The sequence below is a fragment of the Epinephelus moara genome, chromosome 20 (genome assembly GCF_006386435.1).
Source record: "Epinephelus moara isolate mb chromosome 20, YSFRI_EMoa_1.0, whole genome shotgun sequence".
NCBI classification, from domain to species: Eukaryota; Metazoa; Chordata; class Actinopteri; order Perciformes; family Serranidae; genus Epinephelus; species Epinephelus moara.
In genome coordinates this window covers 6,310,677-6,336,254 of record NC_065525.1, presented here as the reverse complement: position 1 = coordinate 6,336,254, position 25,578 = coordinate 6,310,677, and the positions used below count along the sequence as shown (strand labels likewise).

At 40.7% G+C, this 25,578-nt stretch overlaps 1 protein-coding gene across 1 annotated transcript in view; it reads left to right on the top strand.

Annotated features, from left to right (window-relative positions):
- LOC126407391 (ovochymase-2) overlaps window positions 1-25,340 on the top strand; it is a 31,460-nt gene extending 6,120 nt beyond the window's left edge. Inside the window, exons 6-15 of the mRNA XM_050072242.1 lie at window positions 848-1,049; window positions 5,081-5,113; window positions 5,276-5,366; window positions 5,625-5,758; window positions 6,319-6,462; window positions 6,932-7,053; window positions 7,167-7,260; window positions 7,442-7,573; window positions 9,328-9,426; window positions 24,706-25,340. Of these exons, the coding sequence (XP_049928199.1) occupies window positions 848-1,049; window positions 5,081-5,113; window positions 5,276-5,366; window positions 5,625-5,758; window positions 6,319-6,462; window positions 6,932-7,053; window positions 7,167-7,260; window positions 7,442-7,573; window positions 9,328-9,426; window positions 24,706-24,833 (1,179 nt within the window). The 3' untranslated portion in view covers window positions 24,834-25,340. The remainder of the gene's footprint in view (window positions 1-847; window positions 1,050-5,080; window positions 5,114-5,275; window positions 5,367-5,624; window positions 5,759-6,318; window positions 6,463-6,931; window positions 7,054-7,166; window positions 7,261-7,441; window positions 7,574-9,327; window positions 9,427-24,705) is intronic.
- Window positions 25,341-25,578: the final 238 nt, after the last annotated feature.

Genomic DNA, 25,578 nt, shown 5'->3' with positions numbered 1-25,578 from the left:
ACTGCGAGAGAGAAAGAGAGAGCGCGCGCGCACGAGAGAAACGCAACATTGATTTACAATTGTGGTGACCTTCTCCCAGGCTACCTTTGCATCATCAGCCCGTGGAGGTCTGCTCGCAGTTCCGTATATTCAGACACTGCGAGCTTGGACCCCCCAGACCAAAACATCAGTTTCCTCCTTCGCGCGGCGCATTTAAGGGCGAGGAGAGGGGCTCATTTGGTTGGTGTGATGTGTGTAAAACCCACTCCACGCCTTCTCTCCTCCCTCTTTCCGACTTGCGCAGGTAGGAGGGACGGAGGTGGGACAGACGAGTAGCTGCGCCAGCGCGCACGGTGTGCCAAACTTGCAAAATCCACCTGGCCACACCCAGTTGGCGAAGCACAGGTGCGCTGCGCCCCCGCCTCGCCCGGTCTGCGAAACTAGAGCCCGTTATCTTAAGTTGCTGAAAATGGCATTTTGTTAAAAAAAAATAAAAATCCTGCAAACTTATCATTCCTTTTTGTGCATAATTTCTTTATCTAAGGCAATCGGTTTCTTAAATTCTATTGAGTAAACACAACTGTTCAGTTAAGTCAGACTTACTTGGTTTACTTAAGTTTCAACACTTAAAAAGAACAATTTGATTTCAATTGTCATTTTTAAATTGCAAGAACTTCACAAAATTAAGTAAATACAACAGCATTTTAAGTCAACCTAACAGTTAGATATAAAGTAAACATGATTTTACCTTATATGGGAATTATGAATCAGTCATAACTTTTGAAGACGTCTTATCATTAAGTAGCTTTTAATGAATTTTGCAATGTTTCTACTCCTCCCCTCATTCATCCCTTCATCCTCTCTCCAGGGAGACTCAGGGGGTCCTCTGGTATGTCTGGCAGGTTCAGGCGGCGGTCACTGGGTAGCACTGGGTGTAACTTCCTGGGGGAAGGGATGTGGTCGGAGCTGGGGAAACAACAGCAGCCGCCCCCCTTCCAAGAGAGGATCTCCGGGAGTTTTCACTGATGTCAGGCTGCTGCTGCCCTGGATTAAGCGTAAACTGAGAGAGGGTGGGTTAAAATAAGGTCATCATAAAAGAAGTCTGATTGTTTCTCAGAAGTCAGCACAAGGTTTTATAAGCACATCACATGATAGTGACTGTCATCTTTTTATTTTTAACCATTATCTGTCTTGGGTCCATGTAGTTCATGAAACACTGGACACTGGATGACATGCTCACAGTTTATTAGGATAATCCAATGATCAAATTACTATCAAGTGAGAGTATGAGATGTCTAATGGCCTCAGGGTGATCCTTGAGAAGTATTAAATGTCTGCATCATGTTGGGGTTAGGTTATGCAGCATGTAGAAAACTGACACTTTGCTGACTTTCTATGTGACAGATGATCTGGCCAAACTAAATTATGTATCATCCTTAAACCTGAATGAATTGATTTTTTTTGGCCACTGTGGGGTAGTGGAAACCAGCTGTAGACACAACACTGACATATTGATCTTAAGAAGTGAAACAAACTTGTTAGTAAACAGTTGCTTATTTACACATTCAGCTGATATAGAGCAACATTACCATTCATTCATGTTCATGTTTCTCACCACCTGACAAATGCAAGTCCAATATTTGCTTTTATACCAACTCCTGAGATAAATATCTGGCTCTTTAGCTGTTACATGCTCCCTCTGTGTTCACCACCTAGTCTCTACCTTTGTCTGTCTGTTGTGTGGTGCTTGGCAGGTAGTGCACAGTGTGTTCATTAGAGATTTTATTTGCTGAAAACAGCTTCCTGCTGTGATTAAAAACAAGACTGATGAGAGTGAACCAAAACAGTAAAGCTGCTTATTGTAAAAACCAAAACAGTGTGCTAAAGAAACTCCATGGAGCTGAGGGGAACTGCAGAGTCAGGTGATAATTCCCATCAAGTTTGTTACTGCAGAGAACCTTTTTGCATATCACACAAAGTCATTTGATCCAGTGTAAGAAAAAAAAGACAGAAAGAATTCAGAAAGAACTTTAAACCATAATGGGATCCTTTACTGATTTTCAACCAGCTTTTTATCATAAAATTGTGGGTCAGTGGTGGTTCTAGCACACTCGGTGTCCTAGGTGAACCTCCTCTGGCTCGTTTGCTGCAGTTGACATTCTAAAATAATAATAACATTTACAAATCAACTTTCTAATTGAACTAGGGATGCATCAATTTTGTAATTCGATACATATGTATTTATATCGATGTATTTTTGTATTTTTTTGTATTTATGTTTGTTATTTTTGTCATTTATTCTTCTTTTGTGCAAGGAAATAGAAATCTACACTTAAAAAAATGTTGACAAAAATAAACAGTTTTGATGTCATTCAGTCCTTCATTACACTACCTTTTGAATGACCTTCTTTTATATGAAAAACATCTAAAAAAAAAAAGAAAAAAAAAGAAAAAAGCCTTTTTTACTATATATGATGCATCATAATTACCTTTTCACCAAAAGCTACATTTTACAAGATTACGCTGAACACATCATAAGAACACTGTAATTTACCTTCATCCAATACTGGGGGCAGGAACTCAGAGAAAAAAACCTCTCTATTATAGAGCACTCAAATCTCCCTGCTCACAAATCCACTCGAGAAACATATTTAGCTTATGGTTTTACTAAAATACAAGGTTTGTTACCAACCGGCCACCATATTGTTTCTTGTGTCAAAGCAGCTAAGATGGCACTGCATAACCCACCAGTGGGAACGTGTATTGGTCCGGTGTGGTGTCTTGCATTTTGGCAGTTGTATGCCCTCTACCTCTTGAGCAAAAGCAAATGCCACAGCCCTTTTCTTTTTCTTTTCTTTGCTCATGTAGCTCTAAAATGTTCAAAAGTACTTTACCTTACGTTTTAAGAAAAGACCATCTTTCCAGCAGTGAAATAGTTCTTTAAATAATTCACTGACACCAACCCAGTACACAACTAAAAACGTCTCTACAGATACCTGACTGACCCTAGAGGGATGAGAGACTAAACCATACACACTGTTCAGTCAGCAAAATGATCTTAATCAGTATGCATACTCTAAATGGGCGGAGTTAAGACAGGAGTGGATGTGGTTGAAATTGTGAACAGGTGGGACCCAACCAGACGTTGTTATTGAAGCTTGATATTGATATGGTTTGATCAGAAGTTGCTTGATTTATAATTCATAAGAAAACATAACAGTTTCAGAATTGTGTTTCAGATCGTCGGTAAGCACTTGACACCTTAGTTGATGTAGCATGTCCGCACCATTGCCCCTTGTTGGCTCCCATCGGGTTTTATTTATTTATTTATTTATTTATTTATTTGGCCAATTCAGCATGTTGAATCAGCGTTGGCGGTGGTTGTTGGGCCTGACTGAAATCATGCTGATTGGTAGTTCAGCCCAGTGAATGAGAGAAATGGAAGTTAGGAGAATACATACACGACTTAAGTCAAGAGGGAGTACAAAATATTCTTTGAGCCTTTCAGCAGAAACGTTTTGTGATGGTTTGTTATTGTTCACTGGTGCACCGTAAATATGCTCTCTTCTTTCAGCATTGGATTGTGTTGTTAATGTGCTAACTGGCTAACTAGCGTCAAGACGGTCTTTCCATTTCCCTTTTTGAAGGACGATTACAGACCTCTGTGGTCTGCTGGTGTGGAGAACTACTTCCTCTCAGGAAGGCACAGAACATACGTGCTGGTTGGCCATTGGCTGTAGTCTTTGTGGTGTGTTCATGTGCAAGTTTTTGGCCGAGACACTGGCAAAGTGAGGTGGCGTGTCAGGGGGCCTTCGTCACTGCTAGCTCTCTGAAGTCAGTTTGGTGTGTCTGGGCCTTCAGAGATAAACACAGCAACCTGAATAAGGACTTTTCTTTATCACTAGTATGGATATTCACACATTTTACTTCACATATTCCTACTCATAAAAAGCATATAATCCGTACCAGATACTTGTTTTATTGGAGTATTCAGTTCAACCCTATACCCCTACCCTTTCGTCTGTCTCTCAGTTGCCTGATAAGTTAAACTGATGGTGGGGCAAATGAATGAAAAAAAAAAAAAGACCTTGTATCCTTTACCAGAGTTTATTAGCACAAAGCTAAAGCACATGAAAAAGGCAAGAGAAAATATTAATAGCAAAGAAACTAAGAATCTCAAACATCACTGATTTGCAGACCAGCTGGTAATTCCTTAAGATGGACTCTATGGTAGGTTTATAGACAGTGATCGATCTGTGCAAAAAAATTTGCTAGCTAAGATCACTATCTATGTGGACCCCTTGTAAAACACCACATTCTCACTCCAACCTCGTCACATACTAACGTTTGGTTGTGGACTTTCCACGTCAAGATATGAAGTGCAAGGTACCCTGAGTGCGATGGTTGCTGATCTTCTGGGACACCGTGTCAACTTCTGCCTCTAACATGCATTGTCTGTTTTCAGAATACACTTCCATTTTCAGTACAGCACAGTACAGACTGCATACAGTCTCTTTCAGAGTAAATGCACCACATTGGTACAACACCAAGAACTGACATATTTTCCTTCAGTAACAAACATATGTGGTTACAGCCAACACAGATACACAGTTGAGTTTAGGAAAAAAGAGCAGGGTTTGACTTCACATTCATACGGGACACGAGCACCGGCCTCCTGGGTGAAAGTCGGCAGTTGTTGGACCCATCCACCACCACTCCCACCTGCCCAATTTGGACTTTTGGGGTTACATAATACTGGTGACCGACAGCGTATCATGCTGACCTGAGGACATCTTTTGTCATTGCTGTCTGACGCTAGAAGTCACTGAGCAAGTGCCAGTATTCGACGACTTCACAGTAAAACGGGGTTGTGTAAAACGTGATGACTGTGGCATGCACAATAATGACATTATCCAGTTCATTAAAAGACCTTTGGTCATCAGTCTGTGATACAAGGTTGTATATGATTAAAAGTGAACGTAGACTGTAGGCATCTGTCCACAGTTCTACCACTAGATGTAAACGTATCAGTGTAACATTTGATGATGTTGATAAGGACTTGTGCTTCTACATATTCTCTTTTTTATGTTTGTCTGTCTAGCTGATGAGCAGCAGCAGGGAATGACTTTATCAAGTGAGTTGTTTTTCTTCTCATCACAGCCACTGTTATCTATATTTCATAATGCTTCTTTGATGTAGGCAGTTCTCTCTCTCTCTCTCTCCCTCTCTCTCCCTCCCTCTCTCTCTCTCTCTCTCTCTCTGTGTGTGTGTGTGTGTGTGTGTGTGTGTGTGTCAGAACTCTGCAGCGTGAGAGATGGGCCTGTAGCTGACAGTGAGGGGGTAATCAGAAACCCCGCTCTCCCTGGTGATCACTATGACAACAACCAGTGAGTGACACTCCTAGGAAGGAACTTGAAAAACAAATGATTGTAACTGTGACATTAAACCAACACCCTTTACAGGGATAATCGTTTCTATTTGCACAGAATAGAATGTCACAATCAGCACCAGAAAGGGATCTAAATCAGAGATCATAAATTTGTGTATACAAATATTGTTTTTTTTAGCGAGTTGTGTGAATTTACAGAGAGAGTGTGCGTTAGATGTCAGTGCCATGGATAAATTCTTCCTTTGTGTCTCTTCAGGTGGTGTGTATGGAGTCTCAGAGTTCCTCCAGGTCATAGTATTCTACTGGAGTTTGATCATTTTGATCTGGAAAATGACACGTATTGTCGCTACGATCGTCTCACTGTTTCAGCAGGGACCCACAGACCTGTTGGTGAGTTTCAGACACTTTTTGATCACACAGACTTTCATCAGAGGCAGCAGAGTCGCCTGGGAATAGACTGGAGCTTCTGTACTGTGATAACCTGCTGTGGAACAACATGACCCTCATCCATTTAAAATGCCTTTTAGGTCATTTTGGTGAAAGTAATGCAAAATTAGTGTAATAAGTAACTTATTACTCTACACAGACAGTAATATTATAAAGTAACATATGACTTTCAATTGAAGGTAACCAGTAATATGTAATGTATTACATTTTGAGAGGAACTTGCCCAACACCAGTAAGCTCTTTGTAGCTTCCCCATATTTTGAACCTTGTCGTCCGCCAAGCAGTAGTTCCAGGACATAACTTTACCAACATTTTAACTTGCTCCTTTAAACCTCCAAGTGACAGAGCTGGAGCCTTAAAAGTTCTACAATAAGTTACAAAAGCTGATAAGAATCATTAACCTAACACCACACTAACAAGTTACATTTATACAGTCAGACAACATGTGCACACACTGGACTACAATATGTTTTTATCTCCTTTATCATGCTCTGTTTTAACAGGGATTTTCTGTGGAGGTGTCCTTCCTGGCCCAGTGCTCCTGAATAATTCCCAGTTTGCAACACTCCTCTTCTCCTCTGACATGAACAGAGCAGGAAGTGGCTTTGTCATCAGGCACCGTGCTGTCCATGGACACTCTGATCCTGGTGGGAAACAACATACAACACAAACACACAGATACAGCACACAGGCACATACATCTCTGCATGTAATGCCAATGTGTATTTGCACAGTACAGTAGTCTGCTCTGTGTCTGTCACTTAGCTTAAACGGTATGTACAGTTCATACACAGCTGTTCCCTCTGCTATGTGTCTTGATTGTGGATCTCATAGCAACCTGGGAGTTGTGCCGGCACATGTCCCATGACACAATAATGAGCTGCACAAGACATACACAAACACACTGTGTAGTAGGATAGCTGTGGAGAGGATGAACCCAGCTGTTAATAATGTGTGTGTTCAGTGTGCAGACGAGTGTGTGTATTTGTGCTAAACTGGTCTGTCTCTTGGAAGTGTAATTATACTGGGTGTGCCCGTGTTTTTGTTTTCCCATGGGTGTGTGTGTGTGTGTGTGTGTGTGTGTGTGTGTGTGTGTGTGTGTGTGTGTGCAATCAGGATGCGGGACAGTTTTCATTGAAGATCAGACTGCTGTCCACAGCCCAAATTACCCACAATTCTACAGCAATGACTGTGTCCTGCGCTGGGTTGTCTACGCTCCACAGGGTCACATTGTTAAGGTGATACACAAATACTTCCAGTGAGTCAAAATGAAATGACTTAAACCTTCAAACACAGCATTATGTTGCAAACTCTTCCACAATCAGTGATTAATAACTGTGTTGTGTTTCAGCTGGACTTTACAGATTTCTACCTGGAGGAGTCAGACACATGCTTGTATGATTCCCTCACTGTCCTGGGAGATGTGGAAGGAACAGAGGAGATTGGTAGGAAGGATGAATCTCTGAGTGTCAGATGAACAAGCTCCATTCTATCTTTTTTTCTCATTCTTTTTCCCTGCTTTACTCATGTCTGCATCTCCAGATGTCTTCTCTCTCTGTCTTTATTGCATTATTTTCAGATTCGAAAACCTGCAATAAGAGGTTTCTTTTGTCATGTTTTGTGTAGTGGTGCTGTGTGGTGGCAGTATTCCTCCACCCGTACTGTCCTACCACAGCATCATGGTGCTTCAGTTTACGTCAGACAGCAGCATCGCACACAGGGGCTTCAGCGCTACACTGACATTCATCAGCCATGCAGGTATGTCCATGGTATGTGTGTTTAATGTCAGTTCCAGTTACAGTCACCTTAATGCTGCTTCAGAGGCTTTTACCATCTTGACAAGAATAAAATGTAACATACTGTGGCATAACAAAAATTAAACCTAGCTGCACTAGAACTGTCTAAAAAACTATCTAAGATAAACAGAAACTCAGAAAATCTTGTTTGTCTGTGTATGCACTGTAATGTAGAATTCATCTTAGGTTAGCTTGGAATTTTAACATTTTTAATCTTGTAATTTTTTTTAACGTTTTGTACATTTTACATACATATTTCTCTTAAAACCTGTTCTGAAGTTGTTACACCAGTGCACTTAAAAAATATATATAATCCCTATTAAATATATTAAAACTACAAGCAAAACTAAGTAAAAACCAAATTAAAACTAGACTGTAAACAAATGAAATTTAAAGGTCTTGCGTGTAGGATTTAGTGGCATTTAGCAGTGAGATTGCAGATTGCAACCAGCTGAACTTCTCCCATGTGCCAAGTGTTTAGGAGAACTACGATGACTGACACAAAAACACGAATGGCCCTATCTATAGCCAGTGTTTGGTTTGTTGGTTCTGGGCTACCTTACACCATTTTTTCGTGAAAAGTAGCATGTGTATGTGTTTTTTTTGTTGTTGTTTTTTTCCAAACACAGGTAAACCTGCTAAAATAAGCTGTAGACTCCTGTCCCATTGCCATTAGACCCCAGCTGTGTACACAGCTCTGCAGCAGATAAGCATGCGTTTCTGTGTATGTTTTATTTTTTTTACTTTGGTATGTCATGTTCAACGTCACAGACCGGCTGGAAAATAGGTTAGTAAACAGTAGAATGCAGCATGGAGGCCAGTGAAAACATAACAGTTGTTCCCTCTTTTTATATATCTCTTACTTATTCAGTTGCTCTGTCAAACTTGGTGCAGACTCATTTAGATCAATGGTGCGGTGGAGATGGACAGCATTTTGTGGCAATGCGTCATTGCATCTCGCCAGTTTAGGGGCTAAAATTAGCACATTCAGCGGGGCATTGTGTTTCCATCAATGCCAGGTTTTTTTGTGCAGTGGAAAACTGCAGACTCTATGGAAGAGGACCTGCTCTGTAGAGACTTGAAAGCTGCAGCTACATTCCATTTGGAGCCCACAAACCTCAACCCTCACCAGTACAAGACAAACACACCAACGCCACATTTATTTAAACCATGCTACAACGCAGCATTGTGATAAATAAATATAAGGCCAAATGTATTAGTAGTCTACTTTGTAATCCATTACACATGAAGATGTGATCCCCCTCAAATAATTAAGAAGATGTTACGCTTACCCTTACCCTAACCTTAACCACCTCTCCCTCATCCAAACTCTTTATAGCTAGCCAAATGCTAACTTAGTATTTTCCTATGAGCTTCAGACTTCGGACCAAGGTGCAAAGGTAGCTGATCATGGACTGATGTGTAGGTATGTTGGATGAGTTATGTCGCTGGAGGGCGGGTTGCGTAGCTGCTTCAGTCATAGCAGTACCTACTCGGCCCCATATGTAGATATAAATGGCTCATTGTAAAGTACGAAAACACAACAATTCTTATTTTTCAGGTGATTATACACTAAAGAAAATATACTAATGAATAGCATATTATATTTCTGCTTATATATCCCCCTGAATCCTACACACTGGACCTTTAAGCGTATACTGAGATAAAATAGAGAACTGTATATAAATGAAGACATTCCCCTCTGTTTTTCTGCAGACCTTCATGATCAGAACACAGGAGGAGAGAGTCTAAGAGACAATCTGAGAGATCACCAAAATGATTTGGCAGATAACCAGCAATACATAACATCATACAGTAGGTGCTTTGTTCAATCTTAGAATTCACTTTTGGCCTGTTTTGCATTTAAATGTGTTGACTTAAGTTTTGTGGATTTAGAAAGAGCCTAGTGACAAGAATCCTGGACTCCAGGGAAATGTTATATAAGTGAAGAAAGTGAATGAGTAACTTTTGTTAAGCAAGGCACTGAGCACTCAGCTGCTGTACTGGAGCCGTAGTAGTCATAGTGGAAATGGATAATGCACAACATCTCCCAGTGGGAAGCATGCAGTCCACCCAACTCTGAGTAAATTCAGGTTACATTTTAGAAAATCTTCCTCATTCTCTCCAGCTCCTTAAGTGCACATAACAACAAAGCAATGGTGAAATGTGGAGCAGAAAATGCTTGTAGATGGTGTAGTCTTTTTGTCTGTCCATCTGCTGTGTCATGAGCTCAACAAAGCAGCAAGCGTCACTGGCATTTAGAATGGAAATGGGACATTTCACACCGGAGTTACAACTGAGGCATGAGAAGCAGAATGACACAGTGTTACTTACAGTTAAAGGGTGGGATTATTCAGTGTTATTTTTGTTTTATCACTGATCATATTGTTGCTCTTTTGTTCTCTTTATCTCAATATTTTCTGAGAAATAAGTCCTATAAACTAAATACTGGAGTACACACTGTTCTAAAAATGATACATAAGTATTTAAAATAAAATCTCATAGCTGTCAGTGAACGATCTGATTGTGGAGTTGTGAAGTTTTGTTGTCAGCTTCCTTTCAGCAACTTTAAAAGACAATTAGAGCTTCGGCTTTAAGACAAGAAGACACTAAATATCTTAGTTTAGTTTTCCACTGGCTGACTGCAGACATCTTTAAAGGAATAGTGCGGCAGTTTGGGCAATACACTTATTTGCTTTCTTGCAGAGAGCTAGATTGAAAGATTGATACCTCTCCTAACTGTACACTTAGCTACACCCAGCAGCTGGTTAGCCAAGTTTAGCATAAAGACTGTAAATAAGGGGAAACAACTAGCCTTGATCCGCCCGAACAGTAATGGGGGACCGTTTCTTTTTTAGAGTGCTGGTTCCTTCAAGTTGATATATGTAAATATATCAAACCTTGTTAGTTTTGATACGTTTTGCAAAATATGTTATCAGTTTCTCTGTCACATCCATATTAGGCAGCTAGTGCTGCCCGCTCCACAAAACTGCTCTTCAATGCATTACCAGTCATCATGTACATTATAGGTTTACATTAATAAAGAGTCAATTCATTTTAATGCATTGATTCAGTATTCCACTTGTACAGTGGCATGCAAAAGCTTGGGCATCCCTGGTCAAAATTTTATTAACTGTGAACAGTTAAGTAAGTAGATGAACTGATCTGCAAAATGAATTAAGTCAAAAATGAAACATGCTTTTCAACATTTTAAGCAAGATTAGTGTGTTATTTCTTTCTTTCTTTTTTTACAATTTTAGAGTGAAAAAAAGAAAAGAGCACCATACAAAAGTTTGTGCATCCCAAAACATTTAACAATCAGCAGCCATGGGCTCCTCTAAACAGCTGCCTAGCACTCTGAAAACTAAAATAATTGATGCCCACAAAGCAGGACAAGGCTGTAAGAAGATAGCAAAGTGTTATCAGGTTTCCTCAGTTCATAATGTAATTAAGAAATGTCAGTTAACAGGAACTGTGGAGGTCAAGTTGAGGTCTGGAAGACCAAGAAAACTTTAAAGCCTCTGGAAACCCAAATCCACAATAGCCTTCTAACTATGTAATTTAGGGTCTTATGTACATAATATTAAACATGTAAAACAATTAGAAATCACTTTCCATCCAAATTCGAAATATCTGTCTTTTAAGTTTTTGTACATTCTTGAAATTGGGTTTGATTTAGCCGTGGTTATCTCTGAGATTTATTACGCAATAAATTCCAGACCAATCATAAATCATCTGTCAGTTGTCTCATCCCGCCCCCCAGTGCCAGCGCAACAAAACCTTTCTGCTCCAGCTAAATCTGCCTCTTTGAGTCTGAGCCAACTCGTCTTTCTAGTCTGATGTTTAGAAAACACAGCGGGCTCCCAGCAGCACTTGAATCAGGTTGACTGGCTCCAGAGCCCGGACAATCCGAGCCTTTGCAGCTCATGGAGCTGCAGGAAGAGGCAGCTTGTGAACGGCCGGGCTTGCCCCCTGGGCCCGGTGCCGGTGTCGGCTCGCGGGGAGGGGACGTAATGTGCCCCAAGCAGTTAGCTTTGCTACGCATAAACATATCCCCAGTCGTGGAGGTGATGCTGCAGGAAACAACACAATTTTAGCCGGAGGGGAAAATTATTCGAGGCGGGCAAATACTTCTACACAACGCCAGAGAGACGGCTGGCCGGCACCGGTCTCTCCCGCTTTGAGGGTTGGTGTGTGTGTCAGAGTAAAGACATATTTAATCTATTAAGACTGGATGTGTTTGAATGAAAAAGGCTATTATCAGAAAAACAGAGCACATTTATGTTTTCAATGAAAACGTATCTCAATGAAGAAAGGCAAAGCGCTAGCCTCCCGTTGTCATTCATCTCAGCTAACGGCCGGGCTCCACCGGGCGCGTCTGCAGCGCGAGTCCCGTAGCAGCTCGCCCCCCTGTTAATCAATTACAGCGGCTCCACCGGCAACGGGAGCGGCACGACAACTGTCTATTTTACGCGGCTCTTCTATTGTTTATCTGTGACACTGTGTCCATGGCGGACATTTGAAAGCGAGTAGATGACAAACAGTACAGTAAACTTGTAGATAACTCAAATATATGTAATAACTTGGGTGGAAAATGCTTTAACATTTCATGCAGCCTACATGCAGCCTCTCGGCTCAGCAAACGGTAAACAACCCCGCTGGCTTCTCTACGTGTTGCTTCCGTACGCAGTCAGTGGATCCCAGATGAATATGCCGCAACGCTACTCTGTATGTTTGCAGCCGGTGGAGCCCGGCCGTAACATTGCATGTAAAAGTTATGCTAACTATTCTACGAAGTAACATTAATATGAATCACAAAACATTTTGAAACTTACCATTCAGTGACCACCTGAAACGAATCATTTTCAGCTGGCAGGGCTTCTGCTTCGTCCTCTGAATCATCAGAGGGCTCAAACATGTATGGCTGGATTAAATTTGTGGCAGCCATTGCTGAGCCAGGGAGATGTCAATCAAAACGAGGGAGCTGTCAATCAGAGCGTTATCTGCCACGCCCACTCACTGGACACACTCGACTTTGATATAATATATGCATTTTTACTATTTCAAGCTGTGTTTCCAAAGGCTTTAAGAGAGAGCTGCTTGTAGGATTGTTAAAAGACAAATCAAAACCCCAGTTTGACTGCAAAAGACCTGCAGGAAGATTTATCAGACTCTGGAGTGGTGGTGCACTGTTCTACTGTGCAGTGACACCCAGATACAACCTTCATGGAAGGAGTCAACCTTTGCTGTGTCCTCACCACAAAATTCAGTGTCAGAAGTTTGCAAAGGAACATCTAAACAAGCCTGATGCTTTTTGGAAACAAGTCCTGTGGACTGATGAAGTTAAAATAGAACTTTTTGATGCAATAAGCAAAGTAGTTTGGAGAAAAAAGAATGCAGAATTTCATAAAAAGAACACCTGTCCAACTGTTAAACATGGGGGTGGATCGATCATACTTTGGACTTGTGTTGCAGCCAGTGGCACAGGGAACATTTCAAGCATTTCAGCGTTTAGAAGTTATGATACTTGCAAAAGTGGGCACTGCTAAGAACTGACCATGCAGGCGCCCAAACTTTTGCTTCAGACCTTTTCCTTTTTTGTTATTTTGAAACTGGGAAATATTGAAATAAATCAACTCTTACCTTTCTTGCATTTCACACAGCACCACAGCATCCACAACTCCTGCCTCCCTCCAAAGTCCCATCCCCCTCCTCCATTACGTCCTCATTACGTCTATGATAGACATAGGTGTTGGCAAGGTAAAGTTAGATACACGGAAGAGTAGAAGAGAAGAGGAGTAAAACACGCTGCTGATTGCTGAACGAAACCCTAACCCCATATAACGTTACATGTTATATTAGAAGCAAACTAAACATAACATTACCTGTCCTGTACAGTCAAACACAACCCCGGAGTTTTGAAACTTATCCGGGGTCAGTGATGACTGATGAGTTTTATAATATAACGTAAACGCTAACGTTAGATAGTCTGGCTGGCAGCAAACAAGGAAGATAATACAGAGGCTCAGACTATGTTAGGCTACAGTAGGCTAATCGTTAGCAACTGGCTGCTGTGTTGTCATATATAACGTTACAGGCTATGTTACATTAGAGACAAACTAAAATGATGTTACGCGAGCGGTTACGTCAGGCAGAGGCCTCCACGTGGGGAAGACAGACAGGACGCTCAACCCAATCATTGCATTCGAGAATGGTATAATTATGAGTTTGTATCTCTGGTGGAATTCACTTACATTTTAGTGTGCCATCAGCTTATTAATAGCATTTTAACCTAAACAAAGAAAAGTGTAAAATTTCCAGAGAGGTAAGTTTTGCTTTAAGATACTGAAGAAACATGTCATCTTTAACTTTTTGTCTTTCTGAGATCAGTTCATATTTTACTCACTTAAAGAGGCAACAGATAGGATTCGTTTTTTTTTTTTAGCTTGGAGCCACCTAGCGTCAATGGTGTTGCATCGCACTGTCGCAACGACCAAATTGACCGTGGGGATCAGAGATAATCAATAAAATGTAGGCTGCAAAGCCACCGGTATACCTCTATGTATATGTAGAATGAGAAGGTGTGTGGACACTATACTAAATAAATGAGTAAAGAGGCCGAGCAACAATTATCAACGAGGATGTCAGCCGACCAACACTCGCTACCCGGTCCCTGGTTGCGGCGATTTGAGATGCTGGCCAGCTAGGAATGAACTAGCAGCCAGTACAGTACAGTACTCTCTCGTCTAGCTAACATTTAGCCGTGTTACTTACTGATCCATTAGAAAGAAAGCTAGCTGGACATCAGTTGTGAAGCCTCTTTGGTCACGGAGCTCCTTCCATCTCTTGAACGCCTGACCGAGGTTTACTTTTGTTTTTCCTCTTCTTTTATCACTCTCCTTTTTGCTCTTCTTTGCCTCCTCAGACAGAGGAGCTCGTTTTCTTTCACTAGGCTGTTTTTCACTTGTTTCCAAACTTTGTCCGTCTGCCATTGTGCTCGTGACTCAACTATCTCATGCCCAACTCCTCATAAGGACTCGCTCCAGTCCCTGATTGGCTGGTTGACCAATTTTGCAATACATGATGCGTTTCCTGCCGTAAAGCAGATTTTTTCAGCGAAATTTCGGCACCGGTGGCAGAAGCTTATTACAAAGATTGCACAACCACTAAGTAACCTATGTAAACGCTGATAGTCTGATTTTACTGTGTATACTACCCTGTGCAACCCACATTATTTTCATAATGATATATTTAGGAAAAGATGCTATCTGTTGCCTCTTTAACTATTCACAGTAAATGAAATCTTGACCAGGGATGCCTTAACTATTCACAGTAAATGAAATCTTGACCAGGGATGCCAAAACCTTTGCATTCTACTGTATATAAGTAGCCTATGTGAACTCAATATGGTGTTCCAGAAATGTCACTGAACAATGACCTGACTTACCTCTGCAGCCTTGTGCTGTATTTATGTGGTGTTGAAATAATGTGAAAAATGAGTCCGATCATATGCCATTGCTTACCAAATGTTTTCTTTGCTCTTTGTTATCAACATGTCGGTGAAATGCTCAGTAAAATACAACATATCCTCTTTGTAGCATCCATGTTGTTTCCACATTACAACTTAAAGCTTATGAACACACCAAAGTTGGAAGAATGACCAGCCAAGGAGCAAGTGGATGCACCATTGGCCTTGGCGGGCAAATATCTAAACTCGAGTACCATTTAATCTGTCCTCGCTCATTCCCTCTCTGTAGCAGGCAGTGAGAGCAGTGGCCTATGATAACTGCCAGTGGGCGCATTGGAAAAATCAGGGATTCATGAGAACACTGACATTTGACAGGCTGACTCGGTACATACCAGACACTAAAAAGAGTCGTTTTAAAAGATTTATTTATCCTTTTTTGCCCATCACTGCTGTTCAAAGGTAATAAAGTCTGCTTACCAGCACCTCTAACTATTTCTTGGCTGGGCGCAGTCACTTCCTGGAGTGTCAACTGGTTGTCTGGCAGCCTCAGGGTGATGCCAAGACTCTGACTGCACCTTGCCAAGAAATAGTTTGGCATATAACCATCCATAAAACCACAAACTGCCATTTTAACTGTTTGGTTTCTGTACAGATTAAAGAAGATATAACATGTTGATTTGTGAACTTTAGAGGTGCCAGAGGAACACTTTGATATGTTTGGACAGACCTTTTTTCCAGTCTTCATGCTGTGGCTGCAGCTTCATATTAACTGTACAGACATAACAGTGGTATCAATATTCTGACTGAACTCTCAAAAAGAAAGTGTACAGTAAAAGCATATTTCCAAAATATGACACTACTGCTTAAAGCTTTATAGATGAAACAGAACATTTTTATGTTTCATTTATGTTATAAAATTAGTAAGTGAAAAAACTATAGTTTATAGTAGGCCTAGTTTTGACAAAAGCATTAGTAAGTGTGGTGTTTTAATGCACTAGAAATACTGATTCAAATTTTTTCCATATTTACAGCATTATAACTGTAGGGAGAAGGATCACTAAGTATTCCTACATTTCCGCATTTCAGCATTAAATGGAAAAAAGATTAATACTGACACCAAATGTGAGTTTTCTGCGTCCTTAATTCAAACGCTTGAGCATCTGCCTGCAAAAACTTTCAGTTTATGTGAGATCCTCATCCACGTCCTCTGGAGCCTCTGCTCTGCAACTGCTTCTCCATACTGTGTGTGCTCATACACATGCACAGAACACAGAAGCTTATTATTGAGTTTTTCCTGTTCAGTGGCTGCACCGTGTGTTCAGGGTGTTTATCTCGATCCCGTCCAGAGAGACAAAATCTCTCAAAAGGCTGCCAGTGATAACAAGGGCTGAGAAACAGGTACATATGGCTGTGTGTGTGTGTGTGTGTGTGTGTGTGTGTGTGTGTGTGTGTGTGTGTGTGTGTGTGTGTGTGTGTGTGTGTGTGTGTCCTCAAAAGAGGCTTTCCTTTCATTTCCTCTCCTTGCTCTCTCAACTCTTTTCTTGCAAATTCTTGTTTTGTCTTTTATGTTGCACTTCTTTCCACATCTGTACTTTTGTTTACTTCAATGATTTATTATTAATCCGTACTGCTTTATTCTCTGGATGGTTACACTTTGATTAAGGACTCAAACTGGGTTATATACTCTGGCGAATTTCCATACAAGAGTAGCACTATTTTTTCATGACACTGAATTTCTCATGAGTTCCAACTTAAAGAGTCTGTTTTCTGATACTTTATTCCTCTCTCTGCTGTCGTCTGCTCTTTCTCTTCAGCGTTCTACATCAGACTTGTTCCTTCCTGCTGCCTATTTTTCATCACTTATTTTCTCTCCTGTTGTAAACCTGTTAGCTCTCTGTGTCTCTGGTTATGCTCTCTCTCTCTCTCTCTCTCTCTCTCTCTCTCTCTCTCTCTCTCTCTCTCTCTCTCTCTCTCTTTTTGTGCGTGTGTGTGTGTGTGTGTGTGTGTCTTTGTCTGTCATCATATCTCCAGGGTCCACACCCTCCATAACTGGTTCCTTTGGGGCTGTGATGCTGCTTTTTCCCCACTGAACCTCTTCTTCCTAACCTTTATAACAAGAAGCTCCGCCCATCCTGGTGTGCACTGATGCAGAATGGGTGGAGCCAACAGGTGTGGCTGAAAAAACAATTTCATAAGTCATTGTCAATGTCATTTTCTGCTGATCTGAAGCAGCCCAATCAGCTGATGGATCAGCTGATTAATGGAAAGGAGTGAGCTGATAAATCTAGGATTCATTTCTATGCAACCAAATGGCAAATGTCATTCAGGGCACCCTATCTTAAATTTCTTTGGCCTGCCTACTGTTGCTGCTTCCTCTGCCAGCCACTTTGCAACCTGCCTGCTCCACAGCTCCACCTTTTTATGTTGTGTCTGACTTATCAATGTCATTTCGGTTTGTCATTGACCTAACCATACATTAGCCACAGTAATGTTAAAATGTAAAGTTTCAAAATATCTGCCATGTGATAAGGCGATTGGGTTGAAAAATTATCAGCCATACATAAAGTACTGTTTTGTTTTGTTTTATTGCATCTTTTGATACATGGATTGTGATGAAGGCTCGTCCACTTATGCAAAACTGCCTTGTGCACTTTAAATCCACCTGTGAATATAAATGTCAATAGACCCTTTTAGAGCCAACATCACAATGAAGTCACTTTGTCAGCTGGAGGCAAAACACGATTCACCACCACAGGGCCAGGAGTCTTAAAATGTCATCTTGTTGTGTTATTGGGTGCCAGAGAGTCATAGCTCAAAACTTAAATATCACATACCAGCCGCTACTGCCCGTCGACAAAAACAAAGACAACTGCAGTAAGACCAAAGTACTGGATGGAGGCGATCATCAAAAATGCTTGCATGTGCAGCACACACTTCACATCAGGTTAGGGAAAAAGTATTTACTGTTGCAGGGATGAATAACGTTATGTGTTTTAAGGGTTATCATGTCCACATAATCAGTAACTGGGGAGGTAGTAAGAGGGATATTGGATTTCTCCTTAATGCTAACTTTTTAGCGCATTAGCTAAAGTTAGCTTTGATAGCAAAACAAACCAGACAACACAGTTACAGTGTCGTCCTCCTTTGTAAAATTGGCATAGTAATCAACCACAAAGCCAGCCATCCCACCTTCAGCAATCCTGTCAAATCATCCATCAGCTGAGTGAGAGCATACAAGTTGGCCAGCCTGGTCCCATTGGTCAGTGATAACTTTTTCAAGTAACAATCGTGGTCCCAGAGAGTGAGCGACCTGATGTGGTTTGTTCATATTCATTTTGTCTGATGCCCTACACTAAAATGAGAGCTCTGCTGGTCGAAGAAACAAAGCAAGTGCCCAGAGTGCACTCTGCCGCTCCAGGAGCGCCGTGCTCTAGATAACCTAACAGTACGTTCAGACAGTGTACCGAATTTACGAATGGTCCAGTTTGTGCCAAAGCACACTCCAGGACTCAGATTGAGTTTTTCTGAATGCACCACTCACATCAATTTCCTCCACTGTCTAAAACAAGACAACAGTGCTTGCTAGCTAGTGCTAGCTAATGTCTCTGAAGAATTGTTTTTGCCTCCAGCTAAGCCCCACCCACCAAAAAACTTCACACCGTTTACTAACAGTAAAAGGGTCTATTAGGATGTTCAGTTATTTGAATGCTTAAGTACATGCAACATTTTTCAAAACAATCAAGAATGGCTGCACAGCAAAAAGTTACTGTAGAGTACAACATAAATAAAATTCCTGCTGTTCGCTTGCTGTACAGGTTAAGAGCACAGAGCCTCCCTCGTTACATCAGTGTGTGTGACAGTCCTGCTGTTTAGCATCAACATTATGTAAATGCCAGAAGTGTTATGTTCATGTAAAAACTCATATTAGATGCCTGCTGTGTATACAAGCAAAATTCCTAAGAACCTGTGTCAATACAGGATTCGAGAAGTTTTTATCACATAACATCATGAAAAGTGACTCTTTACAGTGCAACAGTTTTAGATATTTTCTTTCTCTCACATCAAGCTGTTAGCACTGCTCTATCGTCAAAAAGTAATAGCATATTACGTATGCAATAAGCATATACAATGCTTATGTTTTTTGTTTTTTTGTTTTTTTTAAAGATATTTTTTAGGGCATTTTGCCTTTATTGGACAGGACAGGTAAGCGTGAAAAGGGGACAGAGAGAGGGGGGATGACATGCAGCAAAGGGCCACGGGCCGGACCCGAACCCAGGCCGCCGCGGTAACAGCCCTACACACGGGGCGCCCGCTCCACCACCAAGCCACCGACGCCCCTATACAATGCTTATGTTTGGCTTGGGTTTGTCTGTATATTTATTTAGTAACCTACTGAGACAAAAACACAATGGGTCTGTGTTTTACCAGCCTGTCTGAGTGCCAGTGAACACAACACAGACTGGACATCCACAGGGTAGAGCTGAATATCACATGACACAGCAACATGCCCAGTGTTATGTCCACAAAGTGGATGTGTTTTCCCCAAACAAGACATTATTTCATTCAGATTCCTCTAGATCAAGATATTTAACTTTGCCAAAGGATTAATTTAAAAGTGACTGTGGTTCCAAACTCTTTGACTTGTGATGCCTTAACAAAAGCTACGTACTCATCTCCACAGCGTACAAATGTCTACACGCTTCTGATTAAGGATAATCTATTAAGTAATTAACTCGATATATTATTCCGACTCTAACACCCCACAAATGTATCTTGCAACAACTCCCCTAACTCGTTTGGGAACCGCTGCCCTTAAATATGTATAGTAACCAGACCTTGTACTTAATGACGATACATTCATTAATTCAGTAATTCATTCACTATCTATAACCGCTTATCCTGTTAGGGGTCATGAGGGGATGGAGCCTATCCCAGCTGTCACTGAGTGAGAGGCAGGCTACACCCTGGACAGGTCGCCAGACTATCACAGGGCTAACACATAGAGACAGACAACCATTCATCACTCCTAGAATCACCAGTTAACTAAACCTGCATGTGTTTGGACTGTGGGAGGAATCTGAAGAAAACCCACAATGAGTGTTTCTCAAAGTCAAGGATCCTTCCTCCTCCCAAGGAAGGATCCTGCAGAGGCAATGCAAGAGTCCTTCCTAGCATTCAGTGAACACACATTGGAGCAGTCCTTTGGTGGGGTTTGATGACATAGCCTCCTTGAAATTCGGCAGTTTGAGGATCCTTACTTGACTTAAACACCCACTGACTAAATGAAAGGGAATTGTTGGGTTGACAGACAGTATAAGGCCATGCCAGTTTGTAGGAGCAGGGTACCCTCTAGTGGCAGTTTATAGGAATTGAAGTGTGTTGGAACACAACAAAGTTAGATGAATACTTACAATGTAATCTAATGTGTGTGAAAACTCTTCAGGGTTGAACATTTTATAACTAGTCAGTGCACTGTGTGAGGTAGTGTTAATGGAATGACATTAGTACAAAGTCTATTTATTATTTAGTTACTTTGAATAATGTGTGTGTCTAGTCTAGATGTATTGTCTAGATCTTTTTGGTTTGTTTTGTTTTGTTTTTTGGACTGGCCCATTTTTTTGTGTTAACTTTGGTAGCAGCACTCAGAAACAGGAAACATGGTCACAGTTCGAGTTCTTAAATAGGCATGCCTATATAGCTAGAAGTTTGGTGTAGGAAAAGCAAAGGTGTTACTAATAACATTAACACATTTCTGTTTTTGTGCATACTCACCCGCTTACTGGAACAAATAATGGAATACAGCCATTGTTAATGTTTATTATTTACACGTGTTTTTTTTTTCTGCTTTGACATGTCCATTTGTTTGCTGTGAGAAGGGTCTATTGCGGGGCCCTGAAACTAGCACACCCAAATCCCATTTCGCTTACTCAACTTAAATTTTTTTGGGAAACAGCTTGCACTCAGAACTTTTAGTTTAGTACAATACAGTGACATAAAAGTTTTGAGTACACCAGACACAAAGTAAATGTGTCACATGACCGTTAATGATTTCAGTTCAACATGTAGTATTTGTGTTTTAGCATTTAATTCTATGTTGTATGAACATAAAAACATTGAGTACACAATTTACAACTTTTCTTTTTTTTAATTTCATTTAACTATAAAAATGTACTGTGGCATTTTTAAGTTTCTCATTTGCAAGAATAAGGCAAACATGAACTGTGAACCAGGAAGTGCTCCCTATGTCACCTCAGCACAATTTTGTGACAGGCACTCTAATATCTACACAGGCATGAAGTCACTAACTGTGTACATGACTTAACTCATGGTGCAAAATGTCTATTAACACAACATTAACTGTAACCCATCAGAAGCATTGTGAAATACATAATATTAATCACTGTGTAATGGTGGATTTATACGTGTGCGTCGGGTTTATGCAGAGCCTACGCCGTAGCTATGCACGTGGCCTGCACCATTGTTAGCATTAATTATATTTGTGCATGGTGTATCTGTCACTCTGCAGTTACACCTCCAAAACACTAGTCAGTGGCGAGGTTTCTGTGAAGCGCTGTAAAGTTTAGTTGATTCAAAACACACCCAAAGCACTTGTCTTTTGCTGGACACATTTTCCCAACAAATACAACATGCTAATGTTTTTAACACAAGCCTATGGCATTTTACATTGTAGAAATTAGCCAAGCGACTAGCGGAGATTTCCTCTCCTCATATGAAGCCAGGGACAACAGCAACATTTAACAAAGGTAACGTCACAAAATTTGGCTCCATTACAACTCACAAGGTTCAGTGACAAAACAACTGTCTTATACTAAACATGTTTTCCTAACTAATATAATATGCTAACGTTATTGGCACAAACCTATGGCATTTTAAATTGTATAAATTAGCCTAGCGGCTAGCGGAGATTTCCTCTACTCATATGAAGCCAGGATAAATCACACACAAGACTTAAAATGCTATTTTGTGGGGGCTTTATTGTCTTGACAATTTACTGTTCCTTATGTGTGAAATACAAGTAAATTAAAGTTTCATTTCCACTGAGGGAAATGGTTTTCAGCTTATAAACATAGGGAGGTCTGCGTCGTGTAGTTACATTTATGGGGAGGTGCACGTCAGGCTAAAGTGTAGGTTACTGGAACACACAGTCAATTTGACGCAGAAGTATAAATCTCTCTTCATAGGTAACGTGAGTGGTTAAGAACACATTTAAACATAGCTTTACTCAGCTTATGGTCTTAAACACATTGTCTCACTGCATGCTGGAAAACCAGTTTAGCTCTGACACGCCACAATATGTTAAGTGCGCAATGTTGTTTATTGGCCTCAAACTAATAAGGCCAAATCGGCTTTATAAAATTCAGTCAAATTAACTCAAAACTCAAAAATTGTCAACTTTGATCTCTGCAGGAAAATTTGAAAGCAAAATTCACATGGGCAACTTGTTCTCGGGAGCTGAGCCGCAGTGTGACTACATCCGACTGTTACTGCATTGACCACTATGCAGCTCCACTGCAGCAGCTACAGGGATCAGTGCCTTGCTCAGGGGCACTTTTATAGTACTTGTGAAAGGGGAGAGTGGTGTTGATCGTTTTGTTGACAATAGTTAAGAAATTAAGTAAAGAAAGGTTACAGTGACCCAGTTAGTGTCACAAAATGAACTCAGCGGGGGAACTGCTCTACTGCAATGATGATTTAAGAGAAGTAGCGTTTTGACCTTCACAACATAAAAAGGAAAAATCTGACTAAGACACATGATGCCTTTCAGGTTCATACAATATGATCACAGTTGGCATGAACCGATGAAAGTCACTTCAGACATGAAAAAAATCATTAACTAATGCTGGATTGTGCACTCTAGGTTCAGAGAAAATGCAGATACTATTTAAAAGAATATAATAATTTTATTACAAAATAATGTGATACACAGGTCATTTATGAGTGCAGTTTGTAGGAGACTTTTAATTTATATGAAATGAAGTGCCTTGTTTGAGTTACAGAAATGTTACAGTGGCATGCAAAAGTTTGGGCACTGGTCAAAAGTTTGTTTACTGTGAATAGTTAAGTAAGTATAAGATGAACTGATCTCCAAAAGGCATGAAGTTAAAGATGAAACATGTCTTTAATATTTTAAGCAAAATCACTTTTTCATTTAAATCTTTTACAGTTTCAAAATAACAACAAAGGAAAAGGGGCTGAAGCAAATGTTTGGGCACCCTGCATGATCAGTACTTAGAAACGCCCCCTTTGCCAAGTATCACAGTCTCTAAACACTTTTTGTATCCAGCAAAGAGTCTTTCAGTTCTTGTTTGGGGGATTTTTTTCCCCATTTTTCCTGCAAAAGGCTTCTAGTTCTGTGAGATTCTTGGGCTGTCTTGCATGCACTGCTCTTTTGAGGTCTATCCACAGATTTTTAATGATGTTTAAGTCGGGGGACTGTGAAGGCTGGAGGGGACTGGAAAAACCTTCAGCTTGTGCCTCTTGAGGTAGTCCATCGTGGATTTCGAGGTGTGTTCAGGATCATTGTCCTGTTGTAGAAGCCATCCTCTCTTCATCTACAGCTTTTTTACAGATGCTGTGATGTTTGTTTCCAGAATTTGCTGGAATTCTTTCCTCTACCTGTGAAATGTTCCTCGTGCCACTGGCTGCAACACAAGCCCAAAGCATGATAGATCCATTCTCATGTTTAACAGTTGGACAGGTGTTCTTTTTATGAAATTCTGCATCCTTTTTTTCTCCAAACATACCTTTGCTCATTGTGTCCAAAAAGTTCAATTTTAACTTCATCAGTCCACAGGACTTGTTCCCAAAAAGCATCAGGCTTGTTTAGATGTTCCTTTGCAAACTTCTGACACTGAATTTTGTGGAGAGGACACAGGAAAGGTTTTCTTCTGATGACTCTTCCATGAAGGTCGTATTTGTACAGGTGTCACTGCACAGTAGAACAGTGCACCACCACTCCAGAGTCTGATAAATCTTCCTGCGGGTCTTTCGCAGTCTAACGTGGGTTTTGATTTGCCTTTCTAACAATCCTACAAGCAGTTCCTTCGGACCTCAGCTTGACCTCCACAGTTCCTGTTAACTGCCATTTTTTAATTACATTACAAACTGAGGAAACAGCTACCTGAAAACACTTTGCTATCTTCTTATAACCTTCTCCTGCTTTGTGGGCATCAGTTATTTTAGTTTTCAGATTGCTTGGCAGCTGTTTAGAGGAGCCCATGGCTGCTGATTGTTGGGACAAGGTTTCAGGGGTCAGAATATTTATAAAGCTTTGAAATTTGCATCACCTGGCCTTTCCTAATGATGATTGTGAACAAGTCATAGCCCTAACAAGCTAATTATGGTCTGAGACCCTGGTATAGGTTGTCTCAGAGCTCAAATGTCTTGGGGTGCCCAAACTTTCACATGCCACTGCATTTATAATGATACATATGTAATGATAATATAATGTACAAATGTGATAATGTACAGCATGCCTCTATGTAATGCCTGGGTAATGCCTTATCCTGTCCGGGCTTATTTTGAGATAATGGTTGGCTCTTTTTGCAGTATTCCTTTAACGATACTACTTATTTCTGTTGTTTTCATGAACTTGGATGCCACAGACCCAGGGCTGCACCAGTCCAGCAGCAGAATCCTGTCTGATGTGGACCATAAGATCTCAGAGGATTTCAGAATGACTATCGACCTGGGCTCAGATGATGACGATTACAGTGGAGAATCCTCAGGGTAGTTTCTGACCAGAAGAATACCTCTTCAAGTGTGTCATATGTGGAATTACAGCGGTTGTATATTGGTATTAAGCGCAGGATGACTGTTATGATGACAGTGATGCTGGGGGTGGATCACTAAAGCTTTAAGATGTGGAATAAAAAAACACTGCTTTGCTGACATAGAATGTAAGGGTCTTCTGGATTTAGAACTTGTAACCAGAATCATGTAATCATTTTTTGTTTGTCTGTTTGTTTGTTTGTTCGTTTTCTGTAAAGGTTAAGCAGGGTTTAGTCCCAGAATGGAACAGAGACTTTTAAATCCCAAAGTGGAGGAGAGCCTCAGATTTGGTCCTTCAGTGACAATAACAATGAAATTGTCATTTAAGATTAGTCTCTTTTTTCTTAGTCGCTTTTTTTATTAACCAGGTTTGATCAAGTCTACATTTGTTATCCTACCACAAGATGTGGCAGAAGCTGGACTATTTATTAGGTATTGACACTCTGTTCACTTGCTAACTAGTTCTCCCACACAGCATGTGGTGTTACGGTGTTAAAACTGATCTGGGTTGGTGGGAGGTGTTTACTGTGCAGACACCTTATTGTAGCAGGTAGTTTATTTGTTACTGTGATAATAAATATACCAAAGATTCACCTAATATCAATGTGTCATGCTACTTTAGCCACAGGGTGGCTTGGCTCTCGAGATGGTGTGTTCATCACTACTTTCTGGACTGAAATATCTCAACAACCTTTGGATGGATTGCC